Source organism: Oncorhynchus kisutch, linkage group LG22 (assembly GCF_002021735.2).
Source record: "Oncorhynchus kisutch isolate 150728-3 linkage group LG22, Okis_V2, whole genome shotgun sequence".
NCBI lineage: Eukaryota > Metazoa > Chordata > Actinopteri > Salmoniformes > Salmonidae > Oncorhynchus > Oncorhynchus kisutch.
Genome location: NC_034195.2, coordinates 7,869,249 through 7,893,955, shown reverse-complemented (window position 1 = coordinate 7,893,955; position 24,707 = coordinate 7,869,249). Strand labels below are relative to the sequence as shown.

Sequence of the window (24,707 nt, the reverse complement as noted above, 5' to 3'; positions counted from 1 at the left end):
CCTGCACTATTAAGTAACTGGTCTGGAAGGTAGCCTACAAGTGACTGTCAACATTTCATATACATTTGCTGGAATATGGAGTGTTTCATATGATCAGCAACATCCTTATATACCTACAATCTTTTAAGAAATGGCAATGGTTTGTGTATTGGCGTTGCCTGCCTAAAGTTGGATAGGGAACTACCAGTCACCGGGGATGACACACTGATTATTCAGACATCTTTTCAGTACGCCCAGCTGGTGTTTACAAAAGGCATACTGTATGTCAGTGTCCATCTGTGTTCTGTATAGAGATATCTATAAGTCCAATTCATGACCTCTCTATGGGTCTCGTGTGTAAGCATTTGAATGTGATTGATATCAGTTTGTGCTTTTGACAATATTGCATTGAGAACACTTTCTTCCAAGGGAACTGAAGTAATTGTATTCGATTTATGCAATTAATGTAACAAATGGTTAGTCTTGCAGAATAGAATAACTCATGCAAGAAAGCCATGCCATCTGCACTCTTTCGAGACAAAGTGGACGTTATGACGACAAAATATTTGGCCCAGCCACTTATCGCTATTGATGGGCCTCAACAAAGACTACTTGATTGGCCTCTTGCTTGAAGGCATGTATACTATTCTACATGATGCTGGGTTTATGTAGGACAAGAGCATTATTTTGTACAATGAAATCTCTATAAAAAATAAGTTATAAAATGACTTAAGAAATAAATCATTACTTCAGCTTAGTTACCGCTTGATTTGTGAACCTCACAATTTAAATTAAACTATCCAGACAAAGCTTTGCTTTGAGTGCAATAGTTTCTTCATGATGAACAAATAGTTAAAATACCATGGAAAATATTTTATTAAACAATTATTTGCGCCATAAAGATATTCTTACAATGTCAATTACAGGGGGTCTATACATTTTCATATTTTCATGTATACATGTCATATGAAAATATATGGATATATGTACACGTTATACTCATGTTCACAGACAGGTTTATATGTTTCCAGTGTTAAATGCATCCAAACAAGTACCACTGAACCTTTTAGATTGATTAGTAACATTTTACATTTAAGTACCCTTTAATGGGAGTTGCGCACTGTAATCAACTACTACGGTTATTAATAATGGTATAGCGGCATCATGCACCTCAAACATCTAAGAGGGCACAAAGTATGTGAGGATGGCTGGGGGAGTGGTCCATAGGGGGGCTAGGTCCCCCCGTCTGTAAATTGAAGAACTTTGACTTTTTCAAACACCGGAAACACTCTTTCTCCTGCAATCTAGAGCCATAATCATTATGTTTAAGTCTACGTAATAAAATTAAAAAAACATATCTTGAACAGTCTGTATGCATCTGACTGATGTCTTAAAAAAAAAAATTTTAAAAAAAGATGGAAAGATGGAAAGGAATGCATGTCTTATTCAGTACATTTAGTAAATATTTGCTTTTCTAAAGTCTACCGACCTTGCCAGCAGGCATGCAAGCTAAGATAGTAGCTAGCTTGTCTAACTCGAACTTCACTGATAGCCTGAAATGTCTTCTTGGTAGCTAGTTATGAGGTTGGGAATCTATCTGGGCTAACTAAAGCCAATTTCATAATATTGCTAGGTGGCTAGAAGTTTTACAGAGAAACAACAACAAAAATTATATATTTTTGTATTTATTTTTCAAAAGGACAAATCTGAGAGGGCACGTGCCCCTGTGCTCACTATGGAAATGGCGGCAAAATCACACTATTTAACAAAATTACTATTCCAATCTGGATGTCTTATACACTATATTTCTGATTTAAATGTTTATCAATGATTTATGAACTACATGTTAATTAATAATGAATTGTTTTTAAACTATACTGAACAAAAATATAAAACGCAACATGCGACAAAGAATGATTTTATTGAGTTACAGTTCAGAATTGGAAATCAGTCAATTTAAATAAATTAATTAGGCCCTAATCTATGGATTTCACATGACTGGGCAGGGGTGCAGCCATGGGTGGGCCTGGGAGGTCATAGGCTCACCCACTGGGGAGCCATAGGCCCACACACTGGGGAGCCATAGGCCCACACACTGGGGAGCCAGTCCCTGGGCTGGCGTGGTTACATGTGGTCTGCGGTTGTGAGGCAGATTGGACGTACTGCCAAATTCTTTAAAACAACATTGGAGGCGGCTTATGGTAGAGAAATTAACATTAAATTCTCTGGCAGCAGCTCTGGTGGACATTCCTGAAGTCAGCATGCCAATTGCACGTTCCCTCAAAACTTGAGACATCTGTGGCATTGTGTTGTGTGACAAAACTGCACATTTCAGAGTGGCCTTTTAAGGTGTCCAGCACAAGGTACATCTGTGTAATGATCACACAGTTTCATCAGCTTCTTGATATGCCACACCTGTCAGGTGGATGGATGACCTTGGCAAAAGAGAAATGCTCACTAATAGCGATGGAAACAAATGTGTGCACAACATTTGAGAGAAATCAGCTTTTGGGCGTAAGGAAAATTTCTGGGATCTTTTATTTCAGCTCATAAAACATGGGACCAACGCTTCACATGTTGCGTTTATATTTTTGTTCATTATACGTATAAACCCTTTACAACTCCCTTAAAGGGTACCTAAATGTGAACTGTTACCGATTAAAGGTACAGGTTTGTATTGTTAATTTATCCCTTTTCAAAAACAGAGTGATATAAGAGTGCAGGCATTTCAACCATTCAAAGGAATCGTTGCAATTTCCCCCCTCAAAAATATATAATACACTAATACCACAGTATAACTGATTGACTTTCATTTGGCTGCATACAATATTGTGCATACATACATTTGTTAAAGTTACATGGTGTATATTACAATATATCAAATGGTAGGCTAAATGTAGATCTAGAATTTGAATTTTGGTACAAGCTCAGTTTGGAAAATCTGAAATAGATGACAGTATAAATCTAGAAGCACTAGGATCAAGAACTCATTTTTCTTGGTCTTGGCTCATGAATTAACATGCACATTTGCTGTGGACATACTCACAATCATTAACATAAAGTACACAGAAATATAAACATATAAGGTGCAAAACAATCATTTATAGAATAAGCAAAGAAAACTACATACCCCGACCTAAGCTAAGTAAAAAGATGATTGGCCAAGATAACACAAAAAAAGCATTCCTCTGAATATTTGCATTGGGGTGGGAAATATTTTTGGTGCTGTGATTCCAGTTGTGAAGAAGTGATTGTTGACTAAATTTCTCTCTCAACACCCTGTCTCATGAATTACACAGCTGCCTATCGTTAAGAGTCCATACATGAAGTAAACAGTAATGAAAGCAAAATTGTAGCATAGCATACCTCATTGAGGTAATAAGTCTATACATCCACCCAAAACACATACCACATATGAAGAATGCATGTTATTTAAATTGGCATGTAATAATTTGAAGATTACAATCATGGTGCATATACAGTACAACAACCATGCAAACAAGCAAGTGTGCGTACCTCTTAAAATTACTACAGTAATTACTGCAGTAATTAATTTAAAGGTGAAATCACGGCTTAAAGCAGTCTGGCTCAGACTGGTATGCTAGGCCGTCATTGTAAATAAGAATTTGTTCTTAATTATTTCGCCTGGATAAAGGTTAAATAGATTTTAGATTTTTTTTTAAATATGCCTTTCAGTAATTTAATTGTTGACAATTTAAAACAATATTTTGAAACCAACCAAAGGTTCAATATAATATCCAAAATTAAGTTCAAATAACTCACTTTCAATATACAAGCAAAAAGATTCTTTGCCTATTAATGCATGGCCACTTATTAATTTTATATAGTGAATATAAAAGTATTACATTTCAAACAGTAAAGTCAAAAAGTCTTAGTCATGAACCAACATGAGATAAATGATCCCATCAACCTTAGTTAACAGTCACTCATACAGTTCATACAACACAGGTGCAAATTTAGTGGTTTCTAGGATCTTCAATGCATTTCACTCCACCTAAATGATCTGAGTTCCAGATAACTGATGAAGTATACTATCTCAAAAGTGTTTTCAAAAAGCAAAGCAAAGAAAGTTGTCATGTCAACACATTCCAGTTTACAAACCCTTCTGAAATCTAAACTTTGGCATGTATGACAACTGTAGCAGCCACAAATAATATGCAAAATGCATTTTAGCAAAACCTTCTGTCCACTACTTAATTTGGCAATGTCATTAAGTAAATTATATAATAAGATGGGGATAACTTTTTCCCCTCTAAATGGTTGTTGAATTTGGCCATAAGTCATAATACATATTGCACTCGTGAATAAATTCAAGTGACATACATTGCATTCAGAAAGTATTCAGACCCGTACCCTTTTCCACATCTTGCTTTTTTGCAAATGTATTAAAAATTAAAACAGAAATACCTTGTATACATAAGTATTCAGAGCCTTTACTATGAGACTCGAAATTGAGCCCAGGTGCATCCTGTTTCCATTGATCATCCTTGAGATGTTTCTACAACTTGATTGGCCCTGACCTGTGGTAAATTTGATTGGACATGATTTGGAAAGGCACACACACCTGTCTATATAAGGTCCCACAGTTGACAGTGCATGTCAGAGCAAAACACCAAGCCATGAGGTCGAAGGAATTGTCTGTAGAGCTACGAGACAGGATTGTGTCGAGGCACAAGGGTACCAAAACATTTCTGCAGCATTGAAGAACACAGTAGCCTCCATCATTCTTAACTGGAAGAAGTTTTGAATCACCAAGACTCTTCCTAGAGCTGGCTGCCCGGCCAAACTGAGCAATTGGAGGAGAAGGGCCTTGGTCAGGGAGGTGACCAAGAACCCGATGGTCACTCTGACAGAGCTCCAGAGTTCCGCTGTGGAGATGGGAGAACCTTCCAAAAGGACAACCATCTCTGCAGAACTCCACCAATCAAGCCTTTATGGTAGAGTGGCCAGAGGGAAGGCACTCCTCAGTAAAAGGCACATGACAGCCCACTTGGAGATCGCCAAAAGGCACCCCTAGAGGACTCAGACCATGAGAAACAAGATTCTCTAGTCTGATGAAACCAAGATTTAACTCTTTGGCCTGAATGCCAAGCGTTAAGTCTGGAGGAAACATGGCACCATCCCTACGGTGAAGCATGTGGTGGCAGCATCATGCTGTGGGGATGTTTTTCAACAGCAGGGACTGGGAGACTAGTCAGATTCGAGGGAAAGAATAACGGAACGAAGTACAGAAAGATCCTTGACAAAAACCAGCTCCTGAGTGTTCAGGACCTCAGACTAGGTTGAAGGTTCACTTTCCAACAGGACAACGACCCTAAGCATACAGCCAAGACAACGCAGGAGTGGCTTCAGGACAAGTCTCTGAATGTCCTTGAGTGTCCCAGCCAGAGCCTGGACTTGAACCTAACCGAACATCTCTGGAGAGACCTGAAAATAGCTACGCAGCGACGCTCCCCATCCAACCGGATAAAGCTTGAAATGATCTGCAGGAGAAGATCCCCAAATACAGGTGTGCCAAGCTTATATCGTCATACCCAGAAGAATCAAGGCTGTAATCGCTGGCAAAGGTGCAACAAAGTACTAAGTAAAGGGTCTGAATACTTATGTAAATGTGATATTTCAGTTTCTTATATTTAATACATTTGCAAAAAAAACGAACAAAAGAACAACAGTTTTTGCTTTGTCATTATGGGGTATTGTGTGTAGATTGATGAGAAAAAACAACACTGAATACTTTTCAAATGCACTCTGTCTTGCATACATGATTTGGCAGAAGTATTGCTAAACAAATACTTAAGAATAAATGCAAGAATAAATGCTGCAAGAAATGTAAAGTATAAACAATATATTGAAAACTTTTGGCTAATTTATGGCTATATAAGCTTCACCTTGCAAAACGAATATTATACTTTAATATTAAGCAATAAGGCCAGAGGTGTGGTGTATGGTCAATATACCACATACCCAAGGTGCCTTAATACTATTATAAACTTGTTACCAATATAATTAGAACAGTAAACAAGTAATTTTGCATCATACCTGTGGTATATTTAAGCAATAAGGCCAGAGGGGGTGTGGTATATGGCCAATATACCACGGCTAAGGTCTGTTCTTATGCACAACGCAACGAGGAGTGCCTGGACACAGACCTTAGCCGTGGTATATTTTGGCGAGATACCACAAACCCCAGAGGTGCCTTATTGCTATTATAAACTGGCTACCAACGTAATTAGAGCAGTAAAAATGATTTGTCATACCCGTGGTATACGGTCTGATATACCACGGCTGTCAGCCAATCAGCATTCAGGGCTCGAACCTCCCAGTTTAATGCCTGATATACCACGCCTTTCATCCAATCAGCATCCAAACTACCTGCTTCATAATGAATAATTGACCTACATTTGTTTAGGCAATTAAAAAAAATACATTGATGGAATCTTTTAAGACCTATAAAAGCCGCAAAAGAAAAATCAATCACCACAGCAGTATATACCTGTACAAAAAAACCACTTAAACAAACCATATAATCTCTTGTGACGATGTGTGGCATAGCACCTTGGTTATTTGTGAACTTTCACTTTATCAAGACTTTATCACCTTGCAATATGCTGTTATGGCACAATTTCATACAAATGTCATTTGAACCAAACATTTACTACTTTTAAAATAAACCGTAAATGTATAGAAATCAAAGACTTGTTTGAAAGAGAAATAATTTGCATTGTTACAAAAAAGGTATACTTGAGCTATTAACCTATGGCATTTTCCAAATAATGGTGTTGACTGCAGATTTTAAAAGCCCCACTAAATGATAATGGCCATTTCTAACAGAGTTGATACCAGTGATCATCAGCACATGCTCTACATAAGTGCTTTATGTTACACATACTTAAATTCAACACTCATACAAACTGATTGTTTTCACTAAGTCAGGTTTCCTGTCTTGCCTTTTAAGACCAACTTTTCCTCCTGAGCTTGACATAAATGTGTGCTCAACAGATTCTACTAGCTAGGTTTCCATTTTCTAAAGTGATGCTGATCAGGCCATTTTAGCAGCAGGGCCATTGCACACTTGTATGGCCAATCACATTATAGCCCAGATCACCCCTCCCCCGGGATGGCTTTTGGAATAAAGTGAAGTAAAGCCATGGCTCTCATCAGTCAAATATCAGGGTAGAACTCTGTGTTCACATCCATGCTGTGCAGAACATACTTTTGTTCATTAGCCGACATTCTATTCAGCATTTCGGCTGAGAGTGAATAGCTGTTGCCAGACTTCTCCTCAAACCAGCTGTCCAATGGTCGCTTGCCATCGAAGTTTGCTATTGGCGGCCCGTTGACTGCAAGGGTCAGTAGGTCATTCATCTGGTCCAGCGTCAGCCTTGAGCGGTTGTTCTTGCGCACTTTCTGCAGGGACCCACGGCCCTTGTCACAGCAGGTGGTGGAAGTGGGCAAGACCCTGACAACTTGGAGTATGCGGTTAAGCAGAGGGAAGCGCTGCTTGTGCCTGGAGATTTGACTGACCACCTCCTTGAAGCCATTCATGCTGTAGTAGTCGGCTTTGAGGTCCCTCCACTCCACCAGCAGGCTGCCCCGAGCGTCAGTTCTGTCCCGCGACGTCTCCCGGACAGCCGAGGGGATCGCTTCAAGGTGGTCAAAAATGAGCAGGATCTCTTCCTCCCCAAAGGCTCGTAGGTCATCCCTGTTGCGTGGCCAGGTGGTGAGGTCAAGCACACGGCACGCCTTGACCACCGTGCGGCTGTGCATGTCAAGTCGCTGGGACAAGATTCCCTGGCTCTTCTGGCAGATCTTTTCGCGGATGGATTGGAACTTGGACTCGGCGACGCGCAAGTTATTCAGGTCTACGCCATTGAAGCTTTCGCGGAAGTTCTCCTCAAACTCCTGCAGATACTCCCCAGGGCAGTCCACCAGCTGACCGATCTCATGGATGGCCTCTTCGATCTTGGTGTCTACCTGAGACACCAGCAGGTAGTCCCCCTGAAAGATGAAGGCCAGACGCGAAAGAACAGCGATGACATCCAGGAGAAAGTATATTAGCTTGACAGACTGGTAATCCATGAGGAATTGAAGCAGGGTCAAGGCGATGGCAGCTGCATCTGCCCTCTGCGTTTGGCCGCTGATGTCCTTGAGGTGCGCCACCACCTCCAGGTAATCTTTGATAAGGGCATTCAGGACGTTTGGCTCTCCTATAATCCAGCTGACGGCTCGTATATCTCCCAGGAACTCTGTCTCCTCAGACAGCGTGGGGGCGGTAGACCTGAGCTCGGCCATCATGCGAGGGGAGTACCGGTAGAAGCTCAGCAGCTGCTTCAGGTTGTTTTCAAGGTCCTCCAGGCAGGACAGCTCCTTCCCACTGATGGCATCCAGCACCTCCAGGTGAGGACGATGGATCATGACCGGCAAGCAGAGGATCCAGGGGAGCTTCTTCCGTACCGCAATGTACAGATTTGCTCTCAAACTGGAGGAGATGTTAGAGCCATCGACCCCCAGACCGGCCACCAGCATGTCCTGAAGCTTCAGACCAAGCACAGCAAAGGCCCGATCAATGGCCTGGAGGTAGCCATCCACACTGCCAACACTTAGCCTCTGTAGGGAGAGGAACTCTGTGGCAGGGGGTCCTTCGCTGGTGGTGAACTGCACATAGACGGCAACGGTGTCTGACAGCAAGTCATCGTTTTGCCCATCCATGATGACACTGAGGAAGGGCGACAGGCGTATCCTCTCCGCCAGGTCTTCCTTAAGCGCCCTGGCGATATGGTGGATGAGGATCTGGCAGTCACCTTCGTTCATGTACTGGTCGACCACCTTGAGCTCGCACTTCTTGAGCAACTCAGCCAGCGCTCGCAGGTCTGAGAAGGGTCGGCCCTCCAGTGCCAGGTGGTAAGCAGCATTGAACAGCAGCATCATGTTACGACACATCTCCTCTGTCTTCTCCGGGTGCATCCGAAGCTTGTATAGCTGCAGGCACTTTTTGTGCAGGTTGCTTTGGCTGTGCAGCTTGATAGTGTGGATCTTGAACTGCTTGGAGCCGATGATGAAGGCGGAGGTGCGTGAGGACTGGACGGTATACTGGCGGCAGACATGACACCACATCTCGTTGAGTGTTGGCGAGTAACGCAGGAACCAGAACTTCTTGAGCCATTCCTGCTTGAAGCGGCGTATACGTCGGCCAGGCCCAGCCAACAGCTTGGAGGAGTCTTCAGCAGCCACCATGAGGTCAGCAGTGATGGACTCATCTGCAGAGTCCACATCCTGATCATCCTCATCTAGCACCACGGGAATAGGGGTCATGGCCTCAGCTGCTGAAAAGAATAGGATATAACATTAATATCATAAAAGACAACCTCAGCAATGCTATCTATACTGTATCTGAGTAGACCAATGTCTTTTCATTCAACACCTAAGGAAAATAATGAAGCTTTTCATCCTATTAAGGGAATTTGATCAAATTAATATTACACCAAATCCACAGTATATCAAAACATTTCCAAAATGTGTCTAGAAATGAATAATTTGTTTTAAAACTATAAAATACCAATGACGCATGGTAATGCTAACCACGGAAATGAACACATCAGTTTTTAATTCATTTAATGTGATTTTAATTTGAGACAAAGTAAAAAAGACAAAACGTGCAAACAGATTTTTATTTGAAATCCAATGGAATATACAAAAAACAAACATTCAACCACTGCAAAATCAAAAGCAGGAAATCACTGACATATTTCACACACTTAGTTTCTCATAAACCTGTTGTGTGGTAATTCAATGTGAATTGAACTATTTGGGGGTTTTAAATCCAGTTTTAGTCTAACCAAAATAATAAAACATGCTTTTCTACTGATAATGATGAAGATTGTGATATGGGGGAAGTCAAATCTTAATTGAAGGTGAATATTAAATGTGAAGAAAATGTCACATCTGAAATTCTGTGCTACGAAGCAGAGGAATAATCTCACCAAATAACCCTCGCCACACTGCTCGGTTTCTCTCTGTGACCTACCTTGGAGCTCATCTATTGGTGCCAGTTCAGGGTGGGGTGGTACCTCCACCTGGTTTCCTCCCCTCAGACGAATCACCTCTGCCTCCAGCTCCCGAATCCTCCTCTTCAGCTTCACACAGTTGGGGCAGAACGAGGTAGAAGGCTCCTCATGAATCTGACCAGGGTCATCTTCGGAATCCTCCACCTTCAGACACCGAACATTAAAGCCCCCCTCTAGGTGCTCTGATGGGTGGAGACCCAGACCAGTCACTTTGCATTCCTCCTGAGCCAGATAGGACTCCCCTCTCTGGGAAGTGAGCGTGAGGCGCTGAGCTCTGGTCCGCCTCATGGAGAAGGTGCTGTTCAGGGGGTTTTCCTGGCTCTTGGAGGCCTCCAGAGAGGCTTCCAGGACATCTTTAAAGATGAGGTCGATCTTTTTCTTCTTGGCCTGTGGCTGGCCGTCCCCCTCCTCGCTGGTGTGCTTGCTGAGGCTGCACCTGCCATGCAGAGCCGACCTGAGCACAGGTCCTTTGGTCTCCTCCCGGGCCTCGGATTTCCCAACAGTCAACAGGCCTGGAACACAACAGTGCAGAGTTAGCTGTGTAGAAGTACACCGGTGTATATTATTGCCAACTACTAGTACTATGACAATGGATGTGATAACATACAAAATACCAAGCAGAATGAAAAGAAAAGTAACCTCAGATAAAGACAATGACTAATTCTCTGTCGTATAAATAAACGTAGCAGCATAAGAAAACGAGAACCTACTTTGCTTACCTGCAGAACCTATGCAGGTAAACGCCCCGGAACGCTTTTCCTCTTGGAGAGTATTGTTGCTGGTTAAAAATGGCAACGGTTTAAACAACAGAATGGAAGTTTCAGCCCTATAGAGATTGTTTTGAAATGCCGAAGGTCAAAGGAGATATGAATAAAATGTCAACTGAAATGATCCCGATGACGTCGCTTTTCATTTCATCAGACATACACGACATGATTTTGCCACGTTTTTGCCATCCCAGGCAAATTTTCATAATCAGATTAAAATACTAAGACCATAGGCTTGGATCTGGATGTAGGACGTAGCTACTCATATAGCATAAGTGGGTCAACGGTGCACCAACTGGCTAGAGTAGACCTAATCCCCAATGCCAGATTATCAGAGACCTGTTTTGTCAAATAGCAGACGCTTTGCCAATGGAGATAGTGTTTACTCAATGGTGATTTTTTGTTGTTGCTCTAATCCATTATTTTTAAAATACAGGTTGTTGGAGTACAGAACGAAACCAGTGGTGATTGTTGACATAGTGTCATGGATGTAGGGCACACCCCCTCAATTTGAGCTCTGGATGTAAAAGTCTAGCATGCTGACCAAACTGGCCACATAGCATGCGCGAGCATTGCAAAATAAAAGAACACATACATGTTATTCAATCATTTCATCCAAACTGCTCGCGTGAGTCAACAGGTGTCTACGTAGCCAGGCACTAAACTAGAACTTGGTTCTATTTTAGACGCTTGATGCGTTGTAAGTCCTGTCTCTCCCATCTATTCTTTGGTTGTCTACGAGCATATAGGTCTTTCTATAAACTCAGGTACCAGTGCGCATTTCTTGTAGTGGACAACTGTTTGGAGCTATTACAAAGTCATGTTTAAACCCTTTCTCATGCTTAGAGTCTTCACAGATTTGGTAGAAATCATGTGACATAAAACACTACCTTTCTCTCCTTACATTTATGATATTGCCGTTTGTCATTATATCATATGCTAAGCATTTGACAATTGAATTACATGTTGAACTTGATCCTGTAAAAGGTCCTGGATATTGCTGTCGATCTCTTTTGTATGGCGATCTCAGAAGTGCATGTTACGGTGTGAAAACAGTTTTCGTGGGCACACATATCCAAAATAATGTATGGATTGCAAAATCAAATGCTTCTAAACAGAAAGAGTAACTTTAACAAGATGAATCAAACCAAAATGTATACGGTCATTAATGGGGTTCTTCAGTAATTATGCATAATAGTTGTTGGGTGTGCATTTGATGTTGTGTGGTGAGTTGTTTAGTTATGTGGGGAAATTATCACGCAACAGCCAATTCAGGAAAGGATTTTCTGAATGACAGTCAAGTGAAAGAACTGGTGTGAAACTGCACGCAATTTAATAGCCAAAGTACAAATATGATTTAATTTCTGATTATGGTTTATTGTGTAATGACTTAATGAACTGTGGTTGCTGTAAATGGTTAGCTGACTGATAGACTACATGACCAAATGTATGTGGACACCTGCTCGGCACACATTCCAAAATCATGGCCATTAATATGGAGTTGGTCCCGCCTTTGCTACTATAACAGCCTCCACTCTTCTTGGAAGGCTTTCCACTAGATGTTGGAACATTGCTGTGGGGACTTGCTTTGATTCAGCCACAAGAGCATTAGTGAGGTCGGGCAGTGATGTTGGGCGATTAGGCCTGGATCGCAGTCGGCGTTCCAATTCATCCCAAAGGTGTTTGACGGGGTTGAGGTCAGGGCTCTGTGCAGGCAAGTCAAGTTCATCCACACCGCCCTCAACAAACCATTTCTGTATGGGCCTCGCTTTGTGCATGGGGGCATTGTCATGCTGAAACAGAAAAGAGTCTTCCCCAAACTGTTGCCACAAAGTTGGAAGCACAGAATTGTCTAGTGTCATTGTATGCTATAGCTAAAAGATTTCCCTTCACTGGAACTAAGGGGCCTAGCCCAAACTATGAAAAACAGCCCCAAACAATTATATTCCTCCTCCACCGAACTTTACAGTTGGCACTATGCATTCGGGCAGGTAGCGTTCTCCTGGCATCCGCCAAACCCAGATTGTCCGTCGGCGAGATGGTGAAGCGTGATTCGTCACTCCAGAGAAGGCATTTCTACTGCTCCAGAGTCTAATGGCGGCGAGCTTTACACCACTCCAGCTGACGCTTGGCATTCGCGCGGTGATCTAAGGCTTGTGTTCGGCTGCTTGGTCATGGAAACCCATTTAATCAAGCTCCCGACGAACAGTTCTTGTGCAGACATTGCTTCCAGAGGCAGTTTGGAACTCGGTAGTGTCCTGACGAACAGTTCTTGTGCAGACATTGCTTCCAGAGGCAGTTTGGAACTCGGTAGTGAGTGTTGCAAAAGGGGACAGATGCTTTTTACGAGCTTCAGCACTCGGCGGTCCCTTTCTGTGAGCTTCTGTGGCCTACCACTTTGCAGCTGAGCCGTTGTGGCGCCTAGATGTTTCCACTTCACAGTAACAGCACTGAAGAAATTTGGCTTGGCACCTAAAACCCTCAAAATCTTTTACAGATGCATAATCGAGAAAATCCTGACGGGCTGTATCATCGCCTGGTACGGAAACTGCACCGCCTGCAACCGCAGGGCTCTCTAGAGGTGCGGTCTGCCCAATGAATCACTGGGGGCAAACGACCTGCCCTCCGGGACATCTACAGCACCCGATGTCACAGGAAGGCCAAAAAAAATCATCAAGGACAACAACCACCAGAGCCACAGCCAGTACAGTCAGTACAGGTGCATCAAAGATGGGACCGAAAGACTGAAAAACAACTTCTATCTCAAGGCCATCAGACTGTTAAATAGACATCACTAGCACATTAGAGGCTGCTGCCTATATACATATACTTTAAATCACTGGCCACTTTAATAAATGGAATACTAGTGACTTTAATAATGTTAACATACTTTGCATTACTCATCTCATATAGAGTTGAAGTTGGAAGTTAACATACACCTTAGCCAAATACATTTAAACTCAGTTTCACAATTCCTGACATTTAATCAGAGTAAAAATTCCCTGTTTTAGGTCAGTTAGGATCAAACTAATGTCAAACTAATAGTAGAGAGAAGGATTTATTTCAGCTTTTATTTATTTCATCACATTTCCAGTGGGTCAGAAGTTTACATACACTCAATTAGTATTTGGTAGCATTGCCTTTAAATTGTTTTAACTTGGGTCAAACGTGTCGGGTAGCCTTCCACAAGCTTCCCACAATAAGTTGGGTGAATTTTGGCCCATTCCTCCTGACAGAGCTGGTGTAACTGAGTCAGGTTTATAGGCATCCTTGCTCGCACACGCCTTTTCAGTTCTTCCCACAAACTTTCTATAGGGTTGAGGTCAAGGCTTTGTGATGGCCACTCCAATACCTTGACTTTGTTGTCCTTAAGCCATTTTGTCACAACTTTGGAAGTATGCATTGTCCATTTGGAAGACCCATTTGTGACCAAGTTTTAACTTCCTGACTGATGTCTTGACATGTTGCTTCAATATATCCACATAATTGTCCTCCTCATGATGCCATCTATTTTGTTTAGTACAACAGTCCCTCCTGTAGCAAAGCACCCCCACAACATGATGTTGGGGTTCACAGTTGGGATGGTGTTCTTCAGGCTTGAAAGCCTCCCCCTTTTTCCTCCAAACATAACAATGGTCATTATTGCCAAACAGTTATATTTTTGTTTCATCAGACCAGAGGACATTTCTCCAAAAAGTACGATCTTTGCCCCCATGTGCAGTTGCAAACCGTAGTCTGGCTTTTTTTATGGTGGTTTTGGAGCAGTGGCTTCTTCCTTGCTGAGCGGCCGTTCAGATTACGTCAAAATCCATGTGTGTATAGCAATGGAATGAAACATCCAACCAATGCAGTAGATCCACTGGAGGGTTGTGGGGTCCTGCCAGAAGCAACCCCCTACCCCTAGACACTTGTGGAGATCTGAGGATTGGACAGGTGTAAGGTGGAGCTCTCACCATGTTACCACCCCTCAATCCCTCTCAGATCTCCACAAGTGTCTAGACTATGGCCAGTAGGGGCCTACCACTTCTAGACAGGGTATGGGTATTATGGCGCGCAGTCAGTCAGCCTGGCACTAGGGCCAGGATGATATCAGTATCACAATTTTTTTTCCCATGGCAAAAATGAAAACACGAAGCAGACTAAACACTTTGGTCCTTTAAAAGCCTGCTGTATGTAAAATAGTGTGCTATAGCTTGGAGAATAAATGTGTGACTGAATGACAACATGTTTCCAACATGAAGGCTGTTTTCCTAAAGAAGTTAAATCCACTAAGTATTTTGTTTTGTTGCCACGATGCTAATGAGTATCGCAAAACTGGTATTGTCCAGGCCCTACTATGAGGTCGAAATAACCCTCTGATTGTAATAATTATGATAATGCACTTTTGTGTAAGCGCTGTTTGAAAAAAATTCCAGAAATTTCACCCTGTTCAGGTGGGATGGAACTTTTGGCCCACATCATGACATCACAATGTGAACTGATTATAATAGACCAATGACTGTTCATCTGGGTAAGGGGGTGGGCTCTAGACAATCCTATCAGCCAATCATGGCTGTGTATGTATATATATTCACATTTGTTTCCTAACGCCTATACGATCAGACTGGGCATTTCAAGAGCAAGAGGTGGCTCACGAAAATAAATGATTAAAAAATATATAAGTTATTTTCATTAAATAAACAGTGATTTATTAGACATACAGTGATGATTAAATACATTGACAAAGACTTCATGGGGGCTTTAATAGCAGTCAAATACTTGCTTCCTCTGTCCTTTGGTGAATCTCAATTGAAATTCTCCCCTTTGTTTCCCCATTCTTCACCTTCCTCTCAAAGAACATTGTGGGAGAGGAGTGAAGGTTCCTCCACTCAGGCTACAATGCACTTTCAAGGAAAGGCAAGGAGTGGAAGAAACAAGGACAGAGGAAGCAAGAATTTTATGGCTAGTTTTCAGACACAGACTCACACACGCAATGCCTGAAGAGTTTACTGATTATAATGACTATTTTTATTGTCTATAATGGGTTTTTCCAACAAAATAATTTGTATTATAACATAGAAATGCTGCTGTTTACCTTTTTCATTCTTCAGGAATGTTTAGCATGGTTATAAAATGATAGAGACGTTGACTAAAGCACAAAAATAACTGGCACCAAGGCATGACAAAGAAACATGGTGTCCATGTTTCTTGTGACATTTTGAATGACATGTAGATGTTTTGTTGTTGCTACGTAGAGTTATGGTCTCATTGTGCCTACCTAGAAATGTATTCCTGTAACTACACGTGAAGCTGCAAGAAAATCATATTTAAAATGTATATCTAATCATTTTGAAATGTTTACCCTGATGTCACACATTGGCCCCTTCGTTAAAAGAAAGACCATAATACACACGTTGGTGTGTAATAGAACACACAATTCTGTGTGACTCAAAATGGGTCAAAATTCAACAAAATATATACATGTTTTTTTTAAAGGACCATTTGAATTTCAGGTAAAATAACAGCCGATCTTCATCTCCCAGGACAAATGAGCAAGCAACAGCAAGCTAGCTACATTTCCATGAATGTTTCATGTGTTTTGACCTGTCCCCAAATGTATAGTTGGTTCAGGTATTTTAACCTGCGTGTCATGAAAGAGTCTGGTGGGGATAGACAAAGTCAACATGCATACTATGGCAGATGCACGTGTGGAGCCGGTTTGGTCGGCATGAAGGTGTCAATCGCACCATCACGTGGTGAAGTTATTTCATCCCAGGATGCTCAAGGAGTATGGATAATAACTGTCCTTCATTTGAGCTTTGAATTAAATTGAGAGTTTATTCAAGGAAATTTGTGACAAACATTTCATGTTTTGTAGTTTAAGAAAAACTTATTCAATGGCTCGATGAACTGAGCATCGGATAAAATCATTGTACTGACTGAGACAGGTTTTGCGTCCATCCAAGATTCAAAAAGAAATTTTAAAAAGTACAAAAATATTGTGCAGTGTTGTTTGAATTTGAAATCTACCTCGATCCACACTGGCCGTCATAATCGCTCCAAAAGTAGTCAATGGAACACGAATAACAACTAGTTTTACTACTGATGGATATTTCTTTCACAAAGTCAGTCATTTTGAGCAGCAATATGAGAAGCAAATTGAAATAAATTTCAGGGGGACGTCTCACCTGTGTCCAGGTTGTGGCCAATACTGTCCTGCGAGACACTATGTAGCCGCCTCATGTAGTCATCGCTGTACCACACGCGGAGCTTCTCTCCTGCTGACAACTGCCGACACACACGGAAATATATATGTTCTCCATGCTGGAAGGCTGTCATGTTCCTCTCATTCTCATCCGATGAATTACGTATATACCTGGTGGCAACAAAACCCCAGAAATTTCATTTAGTTGCATAAGGCATTGATTCAACATAGGTTGCAGCATACAACATGTTTTAAGCAATGTACATACAGTCAAGCAGTTCAATTATACCGGATTTTCACAATCCTCAAATACGCTGTCCTCTCACATTCCTTGAATACTCATCACTGATGTCAAAGTATCACAGCTGATTAAGTTCCTCTGTTTCCGTTTAACTCTAATCTCAAAAACTGAGAGGTTTATGTATGATCAACATGTAAATCATACCTCATCCAGTTGGCTTTAGTTTCATCACTGCCATCAATGGATTTGTATGTGTTGTTCTCATCAACGATCTAAGAGAGTAAGGATGAAATGGTGTGGTTGATGCTTTAGAATAGATGAGAGCTCAAGGATGAGATATCTTTCTCCAGAGAATGTAAGATCCCTGACATGTTTAAGCCTTTATCACACTGAAATATGTGACTACAAAATGTCTAACATGCAAAGTTGGGTTAGGACCACTGGTAAAATTTTTATGATAACTTTCATGAATAAACATTAATGAAATGAATAAGCTATTATAAATGCTTAAAAACATTGACAAATAATGAAATACATATTTATTAATAGTTAATTAAAATGCTTATTTTGTGAAAGTTACTGGATGACTTCCAGGAAAAGTCCTTGCACCACATGGAGTGGGGATGTTGCTCGACTCACCATCCAAGAGAAAAACCCTGAGGAATAGTCCTTAGATACCAACTCCCCCTGATACGGGCCAAAGAGCGCCCCCTTGGGGATGCCCGCATCTATGCAGCACACATCCACCTCCTCCTCCTCCCGGACGAGCTCTATTCCCGAGGGCACTGTGAGGGAAGCCCGGTTGGGCACCCCCAGTGCCACTGGTGTGTCTGGCACAAAGACCGGAGGACCATGGTTTGGGCATTCCTCCAAGAAATACTCTTTGCACTCCTCACAGACTGAAAAAAAAGTGGACATTGGGTAAATCCATTTGAATTCAATCACTTTTTGACAGCATTCCTTTTATTTGAAAGACCACATAGAATCAAAACTGGGAACGAAAAGGATCTACCCTGTTCCGGAACAGAACCGTTATTGTAAAAGCATGGGATGCGTTTAATAACGCTCTTTTACATTCCGGTTTCCCAGTCCCACAAAAAAAAACACAAAGCGCCTATGCAAAACCCCCCTCTGTCAATCAGAAACTTTTTCCAGTGTTTAACTGCCAGCTGAAAATCTTTGTCAGTGTGTGTGTGCAGGCCACCTGCCCCTCCCCCACCAAAGCATACCTGTAGCCTACTGACATTACAAGCGTAATTCAGAAAAAAGGGAGATATTTTTTAATTAGAATGGACTCACTTGTTCAATGCTAGTTAGGGATACTATAGTTATCACATTTCACATTGGATTTATTAACTACAAAAAAGGTAAGACGTGTATTTAAATCTGGTGCTGCTCTGTACAGACAAGCTTGTTAGCTAGTTTCATTGGCCCAAAGTTAAGCCAACTCTGAAGTTCAAAGACATTCAAAGTTCCATAGAAGCTGCTCCTCCGTAGGTATAATTCTGTGGGCCTAATTCAGATAATGCATGTCATCACAAGATGCCCAGCGTAAGGATATTGCCAGGTTTCCTCCAGACGTGATTCAGGCCAAAGAGGTCAATATTAGTTTCATCAGACTAGAGAATCTTGTTTCTCATGGTCTGAGAGTGTTTAGGTGCCTTTTGGCAAACTCCAAGCGGGCTGTCATGTGCCTTCTACTGAGGAGTGCCTTCCCTCTGGCCATTCTACCATAAAGGCCTGATTGGTGGAGTGCTGCAGAGATGGTTATCCTTCTGGAAGGATCTCCCATCTCCACACAGGAACTCTGGAGCTCTGTCAGAGTGACCATCGGGTTCTTGGTCACCTCCCTGACCAAGGCCCTTCTCCTCCAATTGCTCAGTTTGGCCGGGCGGCCAGCTCTAGGTAGAGTCTTGGTGGTTCCAAACTTTTTCCATTTAACAATGATGGAGGCCACTGTGTGTGTGTGCCTTTCCAAATAATGTCCAATCAATTGAATTTACCACAGGTGGACTCTAATCAAGTTGTATAAACATCTCAAGGATGATCCATGGAAACAGGATACACCTGAGCCCAATTTTGAGTCTCATAGCAAAGGGTCTGAATACTTATGTAAATAAGTATATATTTTTATTAGTAATACATTTGCAAAAATGTCTAAAAACCTGTTTTCTCTTTGTCATTATGGGGTATTTTGTGTAGATTGATGAGGAAAAAAATGTCACTTAATCCATTTTAGAATAAGGCTGTAATGTAACAAAATGTGGAAAAAGTCAAGGGGTATGAACACTTTCCAAATGCAATATATATATATATATATATATATATATATATATATATATATATATATAAACACTACCGTTCAAAAAATTGAAATGTCCTTGTTTTTTAAAGAAAAGCAAAGGTTTTGTCCATTAAATTTGGGGTCACTTAGACATTTTTTTGTCCATTAAAATAACATCAAATTGATCAGAAATACAGTGTAGACATTGTTAACGTTGTAAATGATTATTGTAGCTGAAAACGGCAGATTTTTTTATGGAATATCTACATAGGCGTACAGAGGCCCATTATCAGCAACCATCACTCCGGCATTCCAATGGCACGTTGTGTTAGCTAATACAAGTTTATCATTTTAAAAGGCTAATTGATCATTATAAAACCATTTTGCAAGATTGTTATCACAGCTGAAAACTGGGTGCTGATTAAAGAAGCAATAAAACTGGCCTTCTTTAGAATATTTGAGTATCTGGAGCATCAGCATTTGGGGGTTCGATTACAAGCTCAAAATGGCCAGAAACAAATAACTTTCTTCTGAAGCTCGTCAGTCTAGTCTTGTTCTGAGATATGAAGGCTATTTCCATGCGAGAATTTGCCAAGAAACTGAAGATCTCAAACAACGCTGTGTACTATGTACTCCCTTCACAGAACAGCGCAAACTGTCTCTCAGAATAGAAAGAGGAGTGGGAGGCCCCGGTGCACAACTGAGCAAGAGGACAAGTACATTAGAGTGTCTAGTTCGAGAAACCGACACCTCACAAGTACTCAACTGGCAGCTTCATTAAATAGTACCCGCAAAACACCAGTCTCAACGTCAACAGTGAAGAGGCAACTCTGGGATGCTGGCCTTCTAGGCAAGAGTTGCAAAGAAAAAGCCATATCTCAGACTGACCAATAAAAATAAAATATTAAGATGGGCAAAAGAACAGACACTGGACAGGGGAACTCTGCCTTGAAGGCCAGTATCCCGAAGTCGCCTCTTCACTGTTGACGCCGAGACTGGTATTTTGCGGGTACTATTTCATGAAGCTGCCAGAAAACAGCCTAAATAAATAGAAAATTGTGCATTGATCCTGAGTGTGAGGAGATTCCTTTTAATTTCGGTGTTACTTTTTATCTCCTGCACATTCGGGTGTGCGACAGATTCTCTCAATTTGAGCATTTGAAAGTTGACATTTCGATTGTAAATGTTTGAATATATCAATCTCAAGCGTTTATCTTTTCCAGTGATGAAGACATGGATGTCTCATGATATGGTGGGGTATGCAAAATGGGTCAAATTTGAGCTTCTTTATCTCTTGGGTTTTAGCATTCAGGTCCAAAAAGTCACTTTCTGTGAACTTCTGCAATGGGCAAAATATGTATGGAAGGTTTCATTCAAATCAAAAGGGGTGCTGTCAAAAAGTGATTGAATTCAAATGGCTTTATCTCATGACAATTATTACCCTATGGATCCGTTTTTGATGGGAGTATACATCAATGTTCAACGTGAGAATTGTTGGAAAAATATGACGACACTTACACCAGAAGTCTACTTTTTGGTGGCTCTCACTGGCACCGTGCTCATGATCAACCTTGAGTTTCTTGCTTGGTTCTTCGGACTCACACTCGTCTTTGATTAGGCTGTGGTAAGTCACATACAGAACATGATTATTTATGATACACTACAAGGGTTTGAAAAGCTTCTCTTCAACATTGCATGCAAAGAACAATGCAACACTGCATAACTGTATACTAGTCAACTTGGTTGCTGCCTAATCCCAAAACCTTTATGAGCAACATGACAAGAAATGGCTGTCAATGTCTGCATGTCAATGGTGCATATTGGGTCATGATTGAAATGTGTCCCAATATCTTTTCCAACTGTCCCGTTATCTGGTTTTAATGACCATTCTAGAATGCCCTTCTAACCAATCAGAAATGAGTACTCAACAATGCTGTGGTATAAGGGCAGTATAATGTAGTTACTCTGTTGATGCTGATGTGAATGTACACTGAAAAAAAATAAACAACATGTAAAGTGCTGGTCCCATGTTTCATGAGCTGAAATAAAAGATCCCGGAAATTTTCCAAACGCACAAAAAGCTTATTTCTCTCAAATTGTGCACCGGTTTGTTTACATCCCTGTTAGTGAGCGTTTCTCCTTTACCAAGATAATCCATCCACCTGACATGTGTTGCATATCAAGAAGCTGATTAAACAGCATGATCATTACGCTTTGTGCTGGGGACAATAAAGGGCCACTCTAAAATGTGCAGTTGTGTCACACAACACATTGCCCTCAAGTTGAGGGAGTGTGCAATTGGCGTGCTGACTGCAGTAATGTCCACCAGAGCGGTTGCCAGAGAATGTATTGTTAATTTCTCTACCATAAGCCACCTCCCAACATCATTTTAAAGAATTTGTCAGTACGTCCAACCAGCCTTACAAACGCAGACCACATCTATGGCGTTGTGCGGGCGAGCGGATTGCTGATGTCAACGTTGTGAACAGAGTGCCCCATTGTGGCAGTGGTGTTGGTATGGTATGGGCAGGCATAAGCTACGGACAACGAACCCAATTGCATTTTATCGATGGCAATTTGAATGCATAAAAATACCATGACAAGATCCTGAGGCCCATTAGTGAGGCCCATTTCTTTTTTTTACGTGATCAACAGATGCATATCTGTATTCCCAGTCATGTGAAATGCATAGATTAAGGCCTAATGCATTTATTTCAATTGACTGATTTCCTTATACTGTATGAACTGTAACTCAGTAAAATAAATGAAATTGTTGCATTTATATTTTTGTTCAGTATCTTTAAACAGCTTGTTTGTCTGTGAGGAGCATCACCCTACCTGGTGCTGCTGTTGGGCCCGGCTTCTGAGGATGGCTCGGTTTGATAGGCAGACGATGCTGCCATTGTGGAGGGAAGTGGGCCCACTGAGTGCAAATTCAGTCCCACATAATTCATCTGCAAATAACACAAGGAAAAACAGTGACCTACATACAACCTCATACACGTATACTGTCAGAGCTTACCAGCTTAGTCCCAAAAAACAGAAATGATTTACCTCCACTTCTTTCAGCCATTCTTATGGGCAAAATTAATAGGGTTTTGGAATAAACTCAGAAAATAAGGTGTTAACACAGGTTTATGAGATCTTACCCGTTTTGATCAGAGATAATATCAGTCAGTTCCCGAGTGGCGGTCACTCTGTCAATATCACTCGGGCTCCCGAGTGGTGCAGAGGTCTAAGGCACTGCATCTCTGTGCAAGAGGCGTCAGTCCCTGGTTCAAATTCAGGCTGTATCACAACTGGTCGTGATTGGGAGTCCCATAGGGCGGCGCACAATTGACCCAGCGTCGTCCGGGGTGAGCCGTTATTGTAAATAAGAATTTGCTCTTGCCTAGTTAAATAAGGTAACATGACCTTTATGAAGCTGTGCTTTGTGGTTGTTTTACATAAATGCTTCAAAATCTACAAAAAGTGACGTTAGCTGACGAAGATTTTATTTACCTTTATTTAACCAGGTAGGCAAGTTGAGAACAAGTTCTCATTTACAATTGCGATGATCTCATAGAACAAGCCTCACATAGCAAATTAGCAATAACAAACATAAAAATGTGTTGACCAAATTAGATACTCATTACCTCCATACAAAAATTACCCACTTGGTGGTGTCATTTTCGTGGACCGATTTTTTATTATTTAACTAGGTAAGTCAGTTAAGAACAAATCCTTATTTACAATGACGGCCTGGGAACAGTGGGTTAACTGCCTACATCTCTGATTTAAGACTTCAGAGCGTTTAAGACACTATGAACTCGGGGAAAAAACGAGGTCCGACAAGGTAAAATCGTTTTGAATGGTCCTTCAACTCGGAATTCAACTCAGGCCTCTTTCCAGAATTCCGACTTTCCGACCATTCCGAGTTCCCAGTTAGTTGTTTTGAACGCGACATATACCCTCTCGCTTCACCTCTTCCGCTCTGACTCAATTGCAATAGGGGAAACTGCAATTTAACACCCACTCTTTGAAAATATATTATTAAATTAGTAAACAGTTTTTCATAATGCATTCCTTGGCAAAAAACCATTACAGACCAAGCAAATATGGTTACATTGTAAACATCTCATAATGCAAAGTTTGTATTCTGTGAACAACGCAACCGGGGAAATCTGGACATCAAACGTTCGAAGTGTCCGCAAGAAATCCAAGTCCGACCCACACGGTTGTTGATTATGCACCTTCCGGCACAAATCCCCACAAAATAAATTCGGCAGCGAAATCTAATTGGTCGGAAAGACTGCCGCTCTCAGTAGGCTAGAGTTTAGTGAGTAGAGACACGGAACATAAACGGGCAACAATGATACAAAAAATAAAAAAAACTTACACCTATCGCCAAAGTTAGCTGTTCCTACACAAATACAAGGAAAATCACAGCAACATGTATGCTATGTGACAGACTCCAGCTGTGTCTTGCACTGCGCTATTCCCAGATATTTCCTTGGTTCCCGTCTGCAGGCAGTTGGCAATTTGCCTAACGCTTTCGGAAGCCATTTTTCATTGGCCACATTGGCTAGTAAGACACTCACCTTAACACGAAACTGCAGTGCTTCGGACGGTCTGCGATGAACACGTTATCCCCCGACCCCAACTCAAGCCTCTGTAATCCTCGCCGTTGACGGACCGCCACTCTTTGATTTCACTAGTCCAGGGCAATGCAGTGTTTATTAGAAATAATTGCTACGAGTCAACCGCTTCTCTCGGCTTTGACCACCATCTTTTTATTACAGGAAATGACATAGAAAACGGAAGAAACCTACTTGAATTCTGAGATGAAAGGCGCAGCACAAAAATATTTATCTCTGGTGAAAAATTACTCACCTTTTGTGTAACGCGCATTGCTGGAGCTGTTGTCTGGGCGTGAGAGAAACAACCTTCAGACGGAATGCTCAGCAACTAAACTGTAGAATTGTTCCACGCTAAAAGTTTTTTTTTACAGGGTACATGAAGAAACTGACCTCAATTATTATGTCCTCAAATAGACTGGTTGAAATAATTGGAAAATGTACACAATCAAACCAGACCTGAACATTTAATGGACAATCACAAGACGAGATTGAAATGTAAATGTATGTAAAGGAAAGTTGAGTCAAACTAAACTTCTTAGTTGAACTAT

General features: G+C 41.4%; 1 protein-coding gene across 5 annotated transcripts; it reads right to left on the bottom strand.

The window, feature by feature from the left end:
• Window positions 1-837: 837 nt before the first annotated feature.
• prdm11 (PR domain containing 11) lies at window positions 838-24,314 on the bottom strand. 5 transcript variants are annotated; one of them, XM_020456806.2, is made up of 8 exons: window positions 24,121-24,314; window positions 22,379-22,494; window positions 21,059-21,159; window positions 17,896-18,155; window positions 17,461-17,528; window positions 16,999-17,186; window positions 10,025-10,576; window positions 6,219-9,323 (listed from the first exon to the last, which is right to left on the bottom strand). In XM_020456806.2, exons 2-8 carry the CDS (start codon window positions 22,492-22,494, stop codon window positions 7,162-7,164), a joined length of 3,447 nt encoding a protein of 1,148 aa, XP_020312395.1. In that variant the 5' UTR covers window positions 24,121-24,314; the 3' UTR covers window positions 6,219-7,161. The 5 variants fall into 5 exon arrangements, with proteins under 5 accessions (XP_031657834.1, XP_020312395.1, XP_020312393.1 ...); XM_031801974.1 differs by lacking the exon at window positions 10,025-10,576 and having other exon boundaries at window positions 838-9,320; XM_020456804.2 differs by lacking the exon at window positions 24,121-24,314 and having other exon boundaries at window positions 22,379-22,830.
• Window positions 24,315-24,707: the final 393 nt, after the last annotated feature.

What these genes read in the sequence shown, in the direction of transcription:
- prdm11 (XM_020456804.2), bottom strand. Translation starts at nt 22,539, where the DNA reads ATGAGGTTGTATGTAGGTCACTGTTTTTCCTTGTGTTATTTGCAGATG. An exon ending in GGGCCCAACAGCAGCACCAG is followed by an intron (nt 21,160 to 22,378) that starts GTAGGGTGATGC and finishes GACTTACCACAG; the next exon opens with CCTAATCAAAGACGAGTGTG. An exon ending in ACTAAAGCCAACTGGATGAG is followed by an intron (nt 17,187 to 17,460) that starts GTATGATTTACA and finishes TGTTGCCACCAG; the next exon opens with GTATATACGTAATTCATCGG.